The sequence below is a fragment of the Somniosus microcephalus genome, chromosome 9 (assembly GCF_052327205.1).
Source record: "Somniosus microcephalus isolate GS21.2 chromosome 9, FLI_Smic_1.0, whole genome shotgun sequence".
Taxonomy (NCBI): Eukaryota; Metazoa; Chordata; class Chondrichthyes; order Squaliformes; family Somniosidae; genus Somniosus; species Somniosus microcephalus.
In genome coordinates, this window is record NC_140995.1 from 186,282,113 (window position 1) to 186,295,119 (window position 13,007).

Below are 13,007 nucleotides of genomic sequence, written 5' to 3' on the forward strand. Positions count from 1 at the left end.
ACCGTCTCGGAAGCGTAAGCTTTCTTTGGAGATAACGCGCGCGTAGGTACGCCCTGTAACTTTGGAGCGCATAGCCCGACAGATGCACAGGTGATGACAGACAGACAGAATGACAGAAGTACCGATTTATATGTATATAGATAGACTAGCTGAAGTGCCCGGTGGTGCCGAGGCTTTTTCGAGCGCATGTTGTTGTTGGAAGAGAGAAAGCGACTGGGGGGGGGGGGAGAGAGACTGAGAGAGAGAGCGCGACTTGGGGGGGAAGAGAGAGAGCGACTGGGGGGTAGAGAGAGCGCGTGGGTGGGGGGGATGGGAGGGCGGGGTGGAAGGGAGGGCGGGGGGGAAGGAAGGGGGGGCGGGGGGGGAAGGGAGGGGGGGAAGGGAGGGCTTGAGGCTGAGAGACAGGCACGGCCACGCCCGGTTGCCGTGGTAACCCTGCCGCGCCGCCCCGCACTGCCGAGAGCCCAGCTCTCCGAGCCCCGCCTCCCCCCCCCCCGGCCGAGAGTCGCGCTCTCCGAGCCCCGCCCCCCCCCGGCCGAGAGCTGCGCTATCCAAGCCCCGCCCCCCCAGCCGAGAGCCGCGCTCTCCAAGCCCCACCCCCCCCCCCCGGCCGAGAGCCGCGCTCTCCAAGCCCCCCCACCCCGGCTGAGAGCCGCGCTCTCCAAGCCCCGCCCCCCCCGCCGAGAGCCGCGCTCTCCAAGCCCCGCCCCCCCCCCCGGCCGAGAGCCGCGCTCTCCAAGCCCCGCCCCCCCCCCCCCCCCCCGGCCGAGAGCCGCGCTCTCCAAGCCCCGCCACCCCCCCTGGCCGAGAGCCGCGCTCTCCAAGCCCCAGCCGGCCCGCACTCCGTTGCCGCGGTAACCCGATCCGCACTCTCGAGAGCCCCGCCCCCCCCGCCCGAGCCGAGCGCGGAACAGATTCTCACCTGCTGCGGGCGCACCCTGACCCTCGTGGCTGACGCCGTTGCCCCGGGTAACGTGACACCGGGGGGGGGGGCGGGTGGTGAGGAGCTTAGCAGCAGCCCAGTTACCTAGCTCGGGCCTGGCTGGGCAAGAAAGGCCCAGGCTTTCAGGCCTAAGAAAAAAACTGGCAAAGGTAGGAAAAAGAATGTTCAGGTGAGATAAAATATTTACAAATGAGTGATTTATTTTAAAAGAATTTAATAAATTGAATTTTAGTTTGCTGGAAAAGTATATTTGAAAAGAAAGACGCAGAAAGCAGGAAAAAGAATGGAAGCAAGATGGCGGCTACTCACCTCGGTTCAGAACGATAAGGCCCGCCCACACACGCACCGATTGGTCGCCCGTCAGGTGACCAAAGCGTAGGATTGGTCAATCGTCCCGTCACTCGACCGTAGGAGGGCCCGGCCGCACGCGGCAGCAAGCCGCCGTACGATTGGTCGACCTCGAGGTCACTCTGTTGCTAATGAGTGGATAATGAGATGCTAATGAGCGGAACGTTGAAGGTTTTTCAGATACCGCGGGCGCGATTTTAGCCCGGCCGAAACGTAAATACGCTTAAAACCGTCTCGGAAGCGTAAGCTTTCTTTGGAGGTAACGCGCGCGTAGGTACGCCCTGTAACTTTCGAGCGCATAGCCCGACAGACGCACAGGCGATGACAGACAGAATGACAAGACAGACAGAATGACAGACAGACAGATATAGATGTTCACATCTCCTGAACCAGAGGGAAAAGAGAGCAGCAGAGAATTCCTGTAATATTGCTTGAAGCATGTTCATTTGAATTTTTGTCCTTTAGTTCAGTGACTGGATAAGTTATCCCATAATCTATTCCTCTCACTTTGTAGACATGGATTATGTCCCCGTTCAATCTTTTCTCCACTGAAAATAAGTTCAGCTTTGCAAGGCTCTTGTATTGTGTTGGAAGTGCTGCAGCAAATTTATCATTAAATTATCATTCTAGATTTATAGAATCATAGAATGGTTACAGCACAGGAGGAGGCCATTTGGCCCATTGAACCCGTGCCAGCTCACTGCAAGAACACTTCAGCTAGTCCCACTCCCTGCCCTTTTCCTGCAGCCCTGCACATTTTTTTGCCAACGTTTTGACTCTTAAAGAAATTGAATGATGCACTCCATAATATCCTTGATTACAAAGCTGGCAAATTCCTGATATGGGGTCCTCAAATAGGGTTAATTTTCTTGGTTGTTGTTCCTGTTCCTCTGATGAAGAAAGATCCTGCTTAACCTGTACAAAAGAAGTATGAAGCAATTGACAAAGCTTTTTGTGCCTTTGGTTTGTCACGCTGCTTGTCCAACAGACATCTAGTATTGGATTAGCAGAAATTTCCTTCAATCAAACATTGTCATCGGTCCATGCCAAAAACTGTTCCTAACCACCTACTCCATCCTCCTCCCTGGCCACTGTCTTAACCAGACTGTTCGCAATCTCGGCACCCTGTGCTGAACTTCCAGCCCATATCCTCTCCATCACCAAGACCGCCTATTTCCTGTAAAATCGCCTGTCTTCACGCCTGCCTCAGCCCTTTGGCTGCTGAAACCCTCATCCATGCCTTTGTTACCTCCAGATTTGACTCTTTGCAATCTCTTGGCTGGCCTCTCATCTTCCACCCTTTGTAAACTTTAGCTTATCCAAAACTCTGCTGCCCGTATCTTAACTCGCACCAAATCCTGTTCACCCATCACCCCTGTGCTCACTGACCTACACTGGCTCCCAGTCCGTCTACGCCCCTCCCTATCTCCGCAACCTCCGACAGCCGTCCGAGATCTCTGCGCTCCTCCAAGTCTGGCCTCTTGCGCATCCCCAATTTCCATTAGCCCACCATTGGTGGCTGTGCCTAGACCCTAGGTTCTGTAATTCCCTCCCTTAACCTCTCCACCTCTCCTCCTTTTAAGATGCTCCTTAAAACCTACCCCTTTGACCGAGGTTTTGGTCACCTGTCCTAATATCTCTACGTGGCTCTGTGTCAAATTTTGTTTGGTAACGCTCCTGTGAAGCACCTTGGGACATTTTACCACGTTAAAGACACTATATAAATGCAAGTTGTTGTTGTTGTTATGCAGAAAAATAAAAAGTCAGAATAACAGTTTCCTGGGGTACTTCGTGGGACTGCAGGGCAATGGTGCAATCTTCAGCTCATTATCAAGTGAACCTCCTTCTGTATGCATATTATTAGACCCACCACTGAAGTGTTTTTTTTATCAGTTTTTTTTATGCTGGTTACTAACCAAGAGAGTGGTTTGGCTGAGAGAGGTTCAATGTAAAAAAAAAAAAGCATTAGAAAACATTAGTGCTGCACTTTTACTAGTTCTATGTATTAACAGCATAACGCTGTGCAGGAAAATTGTTATTTGTAAGGCCTGCAATACAAGTGCTTTTCTGTCTACTCTAGAAGTCCTGGCTCGAACACAGTTAAGTATTTCAATGTGGTTGGAAAATTGACATTTTATGATTCAAAATGTTGAACAATATTTCATCAACATTACACTACTGGTCATATGTTTGAAGTTTGAATTATAACCTTGCTTCTCTGAAGTTAGACCCCTGTGATTTTATAATTCTTCCTCATGTTGTACTTCAATATTGGCAGTTAGCAAACCTTGACTTCTTCAACAATATATTTCAAAATCAATCCCTAGAGAATATTTCTGTTGTGTATTTGTTGAGTTTGATCCTTACCAGACAGATTAAAATCTTTACTCACTGATTGCTGTTGAGGGTCCTAAATGAAAAGATTATAAACATGAAAGTGGCTACAATTTTATCATGTTTCAGCCATCTTATTCAGACTGACCATAGAATAGCTGTTGTGCAAAATGGAATAATCACAAAGGTAAACTAGAGAATGCAGAGGTGTGGTTCCTTGTGGGAGCAGGGAGTGGGGAGGTCTGTGCTGTACCTGGTTCATAAGGCTATTTGCAGTAATAAGAGGCAAAAATAGGGAACAGTTCCAATTCCCAGGACTGTAATACCTTACTTTGACAAGGATTGCATTTAACTTGCTGAAAAATGGTTTATTTTTATTTTCTTTAAGCCAAAAGTTGTGGGCAAGAGCTGCCTAGAACCAACATGGATTCCCGAAATGGACACAATGATGAAGACATTACAGTTGATTCAGAAGCTGAAAGAAGTCTACACTCTGGTAGAGCTAGCACACGAAAAAAGTTTGTAACAAATGGTGATAACACATTTAGTGATAAAGACAAGAAAAACAAATCGACTCAAAGCAGTGAGAATGCAATGGGAGATCAAGGGAAGACTAAAAAGAACATGGACTATGATAAAAATAGTGACTCCTATTATTCAGATGATTATGATAAGTCGTCATATACATCTGATCCGTATTGCTCAGAAAACTCCAGATCTAGAACTCCTAGTCCAACGATAAAGGCACAAGTAAAACAAAAGTCTGGCAGTCCTTTCCATAATCGAGGTAAGCTGCTTCATTTTATTTGTAAATGTAGATTTAAAATCATTTTTGAGAAGAACATAATGTAATCAAAAATAGTCAATATGGATTTAGGAGGAGAAGATTCAGCCTGAAGAAGTTCCTTGACCGGCTTAAGGATGTCACCGATTAATAGATAGTGGAATTCACTATGTTTTACTGTCTTTTGGACTTTTAAAGTCTGAAAAGTTCAATGTGAAAGACACTTAATTAGAAGAATCCAGGGTATTACATGGATTGGACAAGAAGTTGGTTTAAAAAATGGAAAACCAAGAGTATTCAGGAGAGATGTGTAAGTTTGGCTATCCCATTCTGTGTGTTGCAGAAGACTTCTGTGACTGTGTTTACTCATTGACAGAATATAATTGTGTCTTCAAACCATTCCTGAAATATGTACCTGCCCAGCACTGTCTATGTGCACACTTGCAAAGAGTGAAAATAGCCCTTTTAAAACTGCATCCAGGCAATTTGATATTTCTTCTGTGCATTAATAAACTCCTGAATCAAATGGCATTCCAAGCCACGGTACTTGCAATTTTTGAAAGCGTAATGTCACATTGACTGAGGTGTTGAATACAATGGTCTTGTTTGTAATTTGCATAAATGTCATGAATACAAAATTGGTTTGTCAGTTCTGATAACCTTAAAATAGGGAGAGCACTAGAGGCTGAGGATGCAGCTGAAGATTTGCAGAACAAGTTAGATCCGTTCTGCAATTGGGCAGACAAATGATAATACCAAGATGTGTACAGTAGTGCACATTAGTCAAAAAAATGTATCCTCTATTTACAATGAATGGAATTGAATCAGAAGTGCCTCTGATTCAATAGCCTAGTTACTTCAATGTCAAGACAATGTAGTGAAGAAATAAAATAAAAACGAATAGAATTTTATATATCCCAGCATTCTAACAGGACTAGACAGACTAGATGCAGGAAGGATGTTCCCGATGGCCGGGGAGTCCAGAACCAGGGGTCACAGTCTAAGGATAAGGGGTAAGCCATTTAGGACAGAGATGAGGAGGAATTTCTTCACCCAGAGAGTGGTGAACCTGTGGAATTCTCTACCACAGAAAGCAGTAGAGGCCAGTTCATTAAATATATTCAAGAAGGAGTTAGATATATTTCTTAAGGCTAAAGGGATCAAGGGATATGGAGAGAAGGCAGGGACAGGGTACTGAATTTGGATGATCAGCCATGATCTCATTGAATGGCAGAGCAGGCTCGAGGGGCCGAATGGCCTACTCCTGCTCCTATCTCCTATCTTCTATGTTTCTAACATTAGTATAGAAATCTATGGACGTTACATTTAAGGCTTTACAATGCACTGGTCAGAACACATGGAGTACTGTGTCCCGTTCTAATCAGCACACTACAAAAATGCTATACTGCAACAACAACAAATTGGCATAGGGACAAGCCGATCAGGAAGGCGAACACGTGGCTAAGGGAGTGGTGTGGGAAGGAGGGGTTCCATTTCATGGGACACTGGCACCAGTACTGGGACAGGAGGGAGCTGTACCGTTGGGACGGGCTGTACCTGAAACGGGCTGGGACCAAGGTCCAAGCGGAAAGGATAAATAGGGTGGTTAAAAGGACTTTAAAGTAATAAATTGGGAGAAGGCTCAGTCAGAAATAATAGTAAAAATGATAATTCAAAGATTTTTAAAAAGGAACAAGAGCAGAGTTCAGGTCACAAATTGTGATATAGATATTCCAGGTAAAGGAAATACCAAAATAACCAAAATGGTTACAGCAGGAGTGACAAATGAGAAACGTGTTAAGTTAAGCGACAGAATGTCTTAATTCAGGGATTCAGAGGCTTGTAACAAAAGCAGAGTTATTTTACTAAGACTTTAATTTTCATAAATATTGGGCGGAGCTGAGTAGCTCAAGTCAGAAAAGTAGTGAATTTCTTGAGTGCATTCAAGATAGTTTTCTGGAGCTGTCTTCTACTTTTTAGGCAGTCCCTCAGAACCGAGGACGACTTGCTTCCACATTAAAAATGAGTTTGCAGGTGACTGATGAGTCCAATGCGGAACCTGCAGTCTCTGTCACAGGTGGGGCAGATGGTGGTTAAAGGGGCGGGTGGGTGGGGTGCTTGGGTTGACGTGCGCTGCCTGCGCTTGGCTTCCGCTTGCTCCCGGCGAAGAGACTCTAGGTGTTCGGCGCCTTCCCCTCCACTTTGTGTGGTCTTGGGCCAGGGATTCCCAGGTGTCGGTGGGGATGTTACACTTTTTCAAGGAGGCTCTGAGGGTGTCCTTGAAGCGTTTCCTCTGCCCACCTGGGGCTCTCTTGCCGTGTCGGAGTTCCGAGTAGAGCACTTGTTTTGGGAGTCTCGTATCGGGCATGCGGACGATGTGGCCCATCCATCGGAGCTGATTGCGCGTGGTCAAAGCTTCGATGCTGGGGATGTTGGCCTGAGCAAGAACACTGATGTTGGTGTGCCTATCCTGCCAATGAATTTGCAGGATCTTGCGAAGGCAGCGTTGGTGGTACCTCTCCAGTGCTTTGAGGTGCCTGCTGTACAAGGTCCATGTCTCTGAGGCATACAGCAGGGCGGGTATCACTACTGCTCTGTAGACCATGAGCTTAGTGCCAGGTTTGAGGTCCTGGTCTTCAAACACTCTCTTCCTCAGGTGACCGAAGGCTGCACTGGCACACTGAATGCGGTGTTGGACTTCGTCGTCGACGTCTGCCCTTGTTGACAGTAGGCTCCCGAGGTATGGAAAGTGGTCCACGTTGTCCAAGGCCTTGTCGTGGATTTTGATAATCGGGGGGCAGCACTGTGTGGCGGGGGCAGGTTGGTAGAGGACCTTTGTCTTACGGAAGTTTAGTGTAAGGCCCGTGCTCTCATACGCTTCGGTGAAGGTGTTGATGGTTTGGAGTTTGACCTCCGAGTGAGCGCAGACGCAAGTGTCGTCTGCATACTGTAATTCGTAGTATGTTCTAGAACCAGCAAGAGGGCAGGCCATACTAGATTGAGTAATGAGCCAGACTTCGTTAATCTAACAGTAAGGGAACATTTATCTAACGATGATCATAATATGATCAAATTCAATGTTAAGTTTGAAAAGGAGAATTGTAACACAGTTACTAAGATTCTAGATTTTGGTACGGCTAACTTTAACAGGATGAGAAAGAGACTGATAGCAAACTGGTCAAAACTGTTATCTGGTAAAACTACAGATGGAACAGCGGGAGGTGCTCAAAAATAATTTCGCTTAATACAGGTCCAATGTATCCCCCGAAGGGGGAAAAGCTCTACTTACCAAATAAAACAGCCATGGTCAACAAAAGAGGTGAGAGATAACTTGAAACTAAAGGAAAGCGCATACAAAAGCACAAAGAATAGTGTAAATTCAGGGGACTGGGAGAGATATAAAGAACAGCAAAGGAAGACAAAAAAGATAGCAAGAGCTGCAAAAGGGGAATACAAAAAGAAACTTGCAAGGGATATCAAGATTACAACAAAGTTTTTACAATTATATTGGAAGAAAAAGGGTAATGTTGAGCCCTTTAAAAACAAATGCGGGTAATATTGCAAATGAAAATAAGGAAATCGCAATCATTTATGGATATAGTTGATATGGACTTCCAGAAGGCATTCGATAAGGTTCCACATAAGAGACTGTTAGCTAAAATTAAAGCTCATGGGATTGAAGCGTTGGCCGCAAATTTAATAGCGCTCGGGGCAGGTTTGGAGGCGGGTCCGCTGTCAAAATAGCAAAGATTGACAGCGCGTAGGAAACCCGCTGTCAACCCGCCTCCACGCGAGTCTCCCAGGTGCCGGGTCTGTCAGCGGAGAACTGACCCGACACCAAGCGGCGGGGGATACAATTCAGCTTGTTTAAATGGCTTTTTAAGAGCCAATTTAAGACTATTTTGAGGCTTGCTTCCAATTTTACATTCTCCCCCATGGGTTACCCGCTGTTCAGGGAACACACCGGCTCAACCTGGCATGTTTTGAGTCTACTCTGATGTTTGTGAAAAGCTGACAGCTGCAGAAGTGGTGTCAAGGATGCCATGTTGCAGATGGTGAGTTTCAGAGCACAGAAAATGTTGGTTACTGCATTTTTAATACATATAGAGATTTCTTTAGCTTACAAGTTTTTAGATCCAACTGTATGTCCAGTGCCACCTCATTGGGAGAACCTTTCTCACCAGTGACAGATCGCTTCTGTCATCTCACCTGCAGCTGCCATCTATTCCAGCAACATCAGAGCCAATGAAACAATCAGGTCTTGGTCCTCCGAATCCTTCCACGATCAGCCCCAACACCAACATCACCAAACTCGTCACCAACCTTCTCCGCCATCACCTGATGCTGCACTAGACACAGGGCATCAGCCCCTGACAACATTGCTGCCCGGGAGACCAGCGATGGCATCACCACGGCCAGATTTTCTTCACTTGACGCTGTAAACCCTGGCTGCCACATGATGTGCCAGGTTGACACCATCTCACACTAGCACCGTGAAGCATCCCTTTAATGTCCAAGCCATTCCATGCACACTCATCACTGTGTACAGTTCTGGGCACCACACCATAGAATGGATATATTGGCCTTAGAAGGAGTGCAGTGCAGATTCACCAGAATGTACATGTACCTTTTTTATTAAAACAAAATAAATACAAGAAGGATGGTGCTGGGAGGAAGTAACACACGAGAGATGGCAAATGGAAGTCGCCAGGGGACTCGAGCTACAATATGTGGCCAAAATAGAGGCAGGTAGTTGATGTGATATTGAGAGGCAAGGCAGATTTTTGAAGAGTGGGGAGGAGCAGGAACCATAGCTGGGAACAATGCAGAATATAGGTACCAAAGGAAGAAGCACAGAAGGTATTAACAATTGGGTGGGAGAGGAGGGCAAAGGGACAGTGGAACAGTAGCAGATGACAAGAGGATGAATAATGAACAGGAAATATAACATTTAGAAGATATATAAATATGAGACCCACTCTATGTGAGAGATGGCAATGACAGGATTTCATGTTGCAAGTCAATCTGACAGTTTTTATATTGGCAAATATTTCCATGCATCTTAATTGTCATTCAGGTTGCGATGTACCCTTGAGGTTAGTTTTATTCCCTCGGCATGTGTCAGTTTTGGATCAGTTGTAGCACTTTTGCATCTGAATCAGAAGATTGTGGGTTCAAGTCCCAGTCGAAAGACTTGACCACATAATCTAGGGTGACACCAGCGCAGCGTGCTGCATTGTTAGAGGTATTAAACTGATGCCCCATCTGCCCTCTCGGATGGATGTACAAACCCTATGGCACTATTCGAAGAAGAGCAGAGGAGTTCTCTCGGTATTCTGGCCAACATTTACCCCTCAATAAACACCACTGAAACTAGATTTTCTGGTCATTTATCTCATTGATGCCTGTAGGACCTGGCAATGCACACATTTGCTTCGTTTCCCTACGTTACACCAGTGAATACACTTCAAAATGCAATTAATTGGTTGTGAAGCGCTCTGGGATGTCCTAAAATGTTCAAGTGCTATGTAAGTGCGAATTCTCCCTTTTCTTTACTTCTGTCAAGACCAAGAAACAAGAAACTTTTGTAATACTAAACAACTTGACGCTCAATGATTCTTTCAAGCTAATTCAAGTTATATATTGGATGTTTCCTTGATTGTTGTTCTGTGCTGCATTGTATGGATTGTGCTAATTCTTTGTTGGATCTGTTATTGGGAAACATTGGTTTCTTTCAGGCCTGAAACTGTTGATCAGTTTCAATCCATTGTAATTTCCTTAAAAATGTAATTGATTCCTTTTACTCAATGGAAGGTGCTAACATTGACTGGTTAACAAGATAGCTTGGAGCATGGCAACGTGCAAAAGTTTAATCATGGGCTGTTTGTTTATCTGAATAATTCACAGGTGCCTCTGTTAATTTGATCTGTGTCGGGAAGTGTAACAGGATCCTCGACCGTGTCAGTTCTATCTCCCGCACCTCTGCCCTCACCCCTGCCCCTCCCTCCCGGAACCACGATAGGGTTCCCCTTGTCCTCACCTTTCACCCCACCAGCCTCCACATTCAACGGATCATCCTCCGGCATTTCCGCTACCTCCAAAGTGATCCCACCACCAAACGTATCTTCCCCTCCCCTCCCCTTTCAGCATTCCGCAGGGACCGCTCTCTCCGAGACACCCTAGTCCACTCCTCTATCACCCCAAACAGCCCTTCCCCTTCGCCTGGCACCTTCCCGTGCAAGCGGAGGAGATGTAACACCTGCCCCTATACCTCCCCACTCCCCACTGTCCAGGGCCCCAAACACCCCTTCCAGGTGAAACAGCGATTTACTTGTACTTCTCGCAATCTAGTATACTGTATTCGCTGCTCACGATGCGGTCTCCTCTACATTGGGGAGACCAAACGCAGATTGGGTGACCGCTTTGCGGAACACCTCCGTTCAGTCCGTAAGGGTGACCCCGAGCTTCCGGTCGCCTGTCATTTCAATTCACCGCTCCATTCCCACTCGGACCTCACCGTCCTTGGCCTCTTGTACTGTTCCACGGAAGCTCAACGTAAACTCGAGGAACAGCACCTCATCTTCCGATTAGGCACTCTGCAGCCTTCCGGTCTCAATATTGAGTTCAACAATTTCAGATCATAACCTCGGCCCCTATTTCATTTTCACTTATATTTTTCCACTCCTTTCCTTCCCCCCCCCCCTTTCCTTTTGTTTCTCTCTCACACCTGGCAGCTATCTTTTACCCTGCCAGTACACTTTACACCTAATCACAGCCTATTACCATCTCGTCTAGCTTCTAATCTCTTTTACTTCTTTTGGTTCTTTTATTCTTTTGTCCGATCGCAGCCCTGCCTTCGATCTAGTTCCTTTTCTCTCCAGTTTTGAAGAAGGGTCAAACCCGAAACGTCAACTCAAATTTCTCTCCACGGATGTTGCCTGACTTGCTGAGTTTTTCCAGCATTTTCTGTTGTTATTAAGTATTCCTTTGTTGTCTATCTGCTACAAAAAGCAGTATCCAGTTTAATCGATGTATAAAACCGTATTAATAATGCCATACCATGAGATATATGCCAATTCAATATGGTGTTATTAACAGTTATGATCCCTCACTTTCCCCCTCACACTCTCTTTCCCCCTCTTTCATTCCTCTTCCTCCCTTCCCTCTGCACCTTCTCTCCATGCTCCTGTGATGTAAACTTCTATGGTTGTAAGGGTACACTGCTTTGTAATGACAGGAACATTATACATACTCTTTTCCCTCCCCCTCCCCTCCCTCTCTCTTGCTCTCCCCCCCTCTCCTTCCTCCCTTCCCATATTCCTCATCTCCCTGTCTCTCTCTCCTCCCCCCTCTTTCTCTTGCTCTCCCCCCTGTTTTGCCCCCTCCTCATCGCTCTGCCCTCACTCACCCTGCCGCTCTCTTTTTGCACCTGCCACTCCAGTCCTCTTCCCTCTCTCCCCTTCCCTCCTCCTCCCTGCTTCTCCTTCCCCATTGCCTCCTCCCTCTCTGCTTATTCTCTTTCCCCTCCCCTTTCCTTTCTTCCTCTCTCCCCACCTCCATCTCTTCCACCTTTTCACCCCATTGCCCCTTCTCTCCTTTCCCTCACTTCCCCTATCCTGTACTTGCCTCTCTCTCCTTTTCCTCTCCTCTCTATCTTCCTCTCACCCTCCCCATCTCTGCTCTGAGGCCTTTGCTGAGGGCGAATGCTGGGTAGCTTGGAGTGGAAATAAAGTTTAAATATTTTGTTCAAATTGTCTTAACTTTTCAAAAGAATATATTCAAAATAAAGCTTGCACTAGTGATGTCGCTGATGTGGAGGAGCATTTCATGCCCAGCCACTGCTGGGCATGAAATGCTCCTCCACATCAGGGAGTTTTGAATATAACTGTCATTCTGTACATTCACTTGGGCCTGCTAAATAAAGTAGCTAATGATTCGTGTTTGGCCTTGTCTTGCTAAAGTGCTTCCAGTCTGCCTACTGAAAAATTGGAATAGTGCACATTATGGCACATTTGAAAGACACACTATCTAGTTTAAGATGACAAGGCACTATTATAGTGACTCCCAAGTTATGCAATCCTATGTTTCGATATTAGACAATATGGGGGATGTTCCCGAAGGCTCATGAGCGCTTCCTAGAATATACCTCATCCCTCAGAAACAAGAAACACACTTTAAAAAAAAAAAAAAAAAAATAACAATAATAATTCTTGGCTATGAGTCTAGTATAGATAGCAGTTAGTGCTCCGAGATGTTTTTGTTTATATGAGGAGTATTGTACAAATGTACAAAGTAGTTATTGTAGCACTTATAGTGGTTCATGAATATGAGTTTTTGTTATAAGCTAACTGCAGTAAATTGTGAACTAGGGTTTTATATTCCTACTAAGTACTCAATACAAACTTGGAAATAGCGTATCAGATCAGACAGGTGATAATTACTCATTTAGAAACTTAGAAAATAGGCCGAATACCATAAAGTACAAAAAGCACGTATAAACAATGATAAAATCGTCCACAAGCAGTAAATGTGTCCCTTTCACAGATGGACCTTAAAAATAATCCCTTAAAGGATGAAGTGAAAGTAAAATTCCCTTTT

At 45.9% G+C, this 13,007-nt stretch overlaps 1 protein-coding gene across 4 annotated transcripts in view; it reads left to right on the forward strand.

The window, feature by feature from the left end:
* Positions 1-13,007, forward strand: part of lca5 (lebercilin LCA5) — a 128,651-nt gene that overhangs the window by 5,671 nt on the left and 109,973 nt on the right. For all 4 annotated transcript variants that reach the window (XM_085997692.1, XM_085997690.1, XM_085997693.1 and 1 more), the window contains exon 2: positions 4,014-4,412. In XM_085997692.1, the coding sequence (XP_085853818.1) occupies positions 4,049-4,412 (364 nt within the window). In that variant the 5' untranslated portion in view covers positions 4,014-4,048. The remainder of the gene's footprint in view (positions 1-4,013; positions 4,413-13,007) is intronic.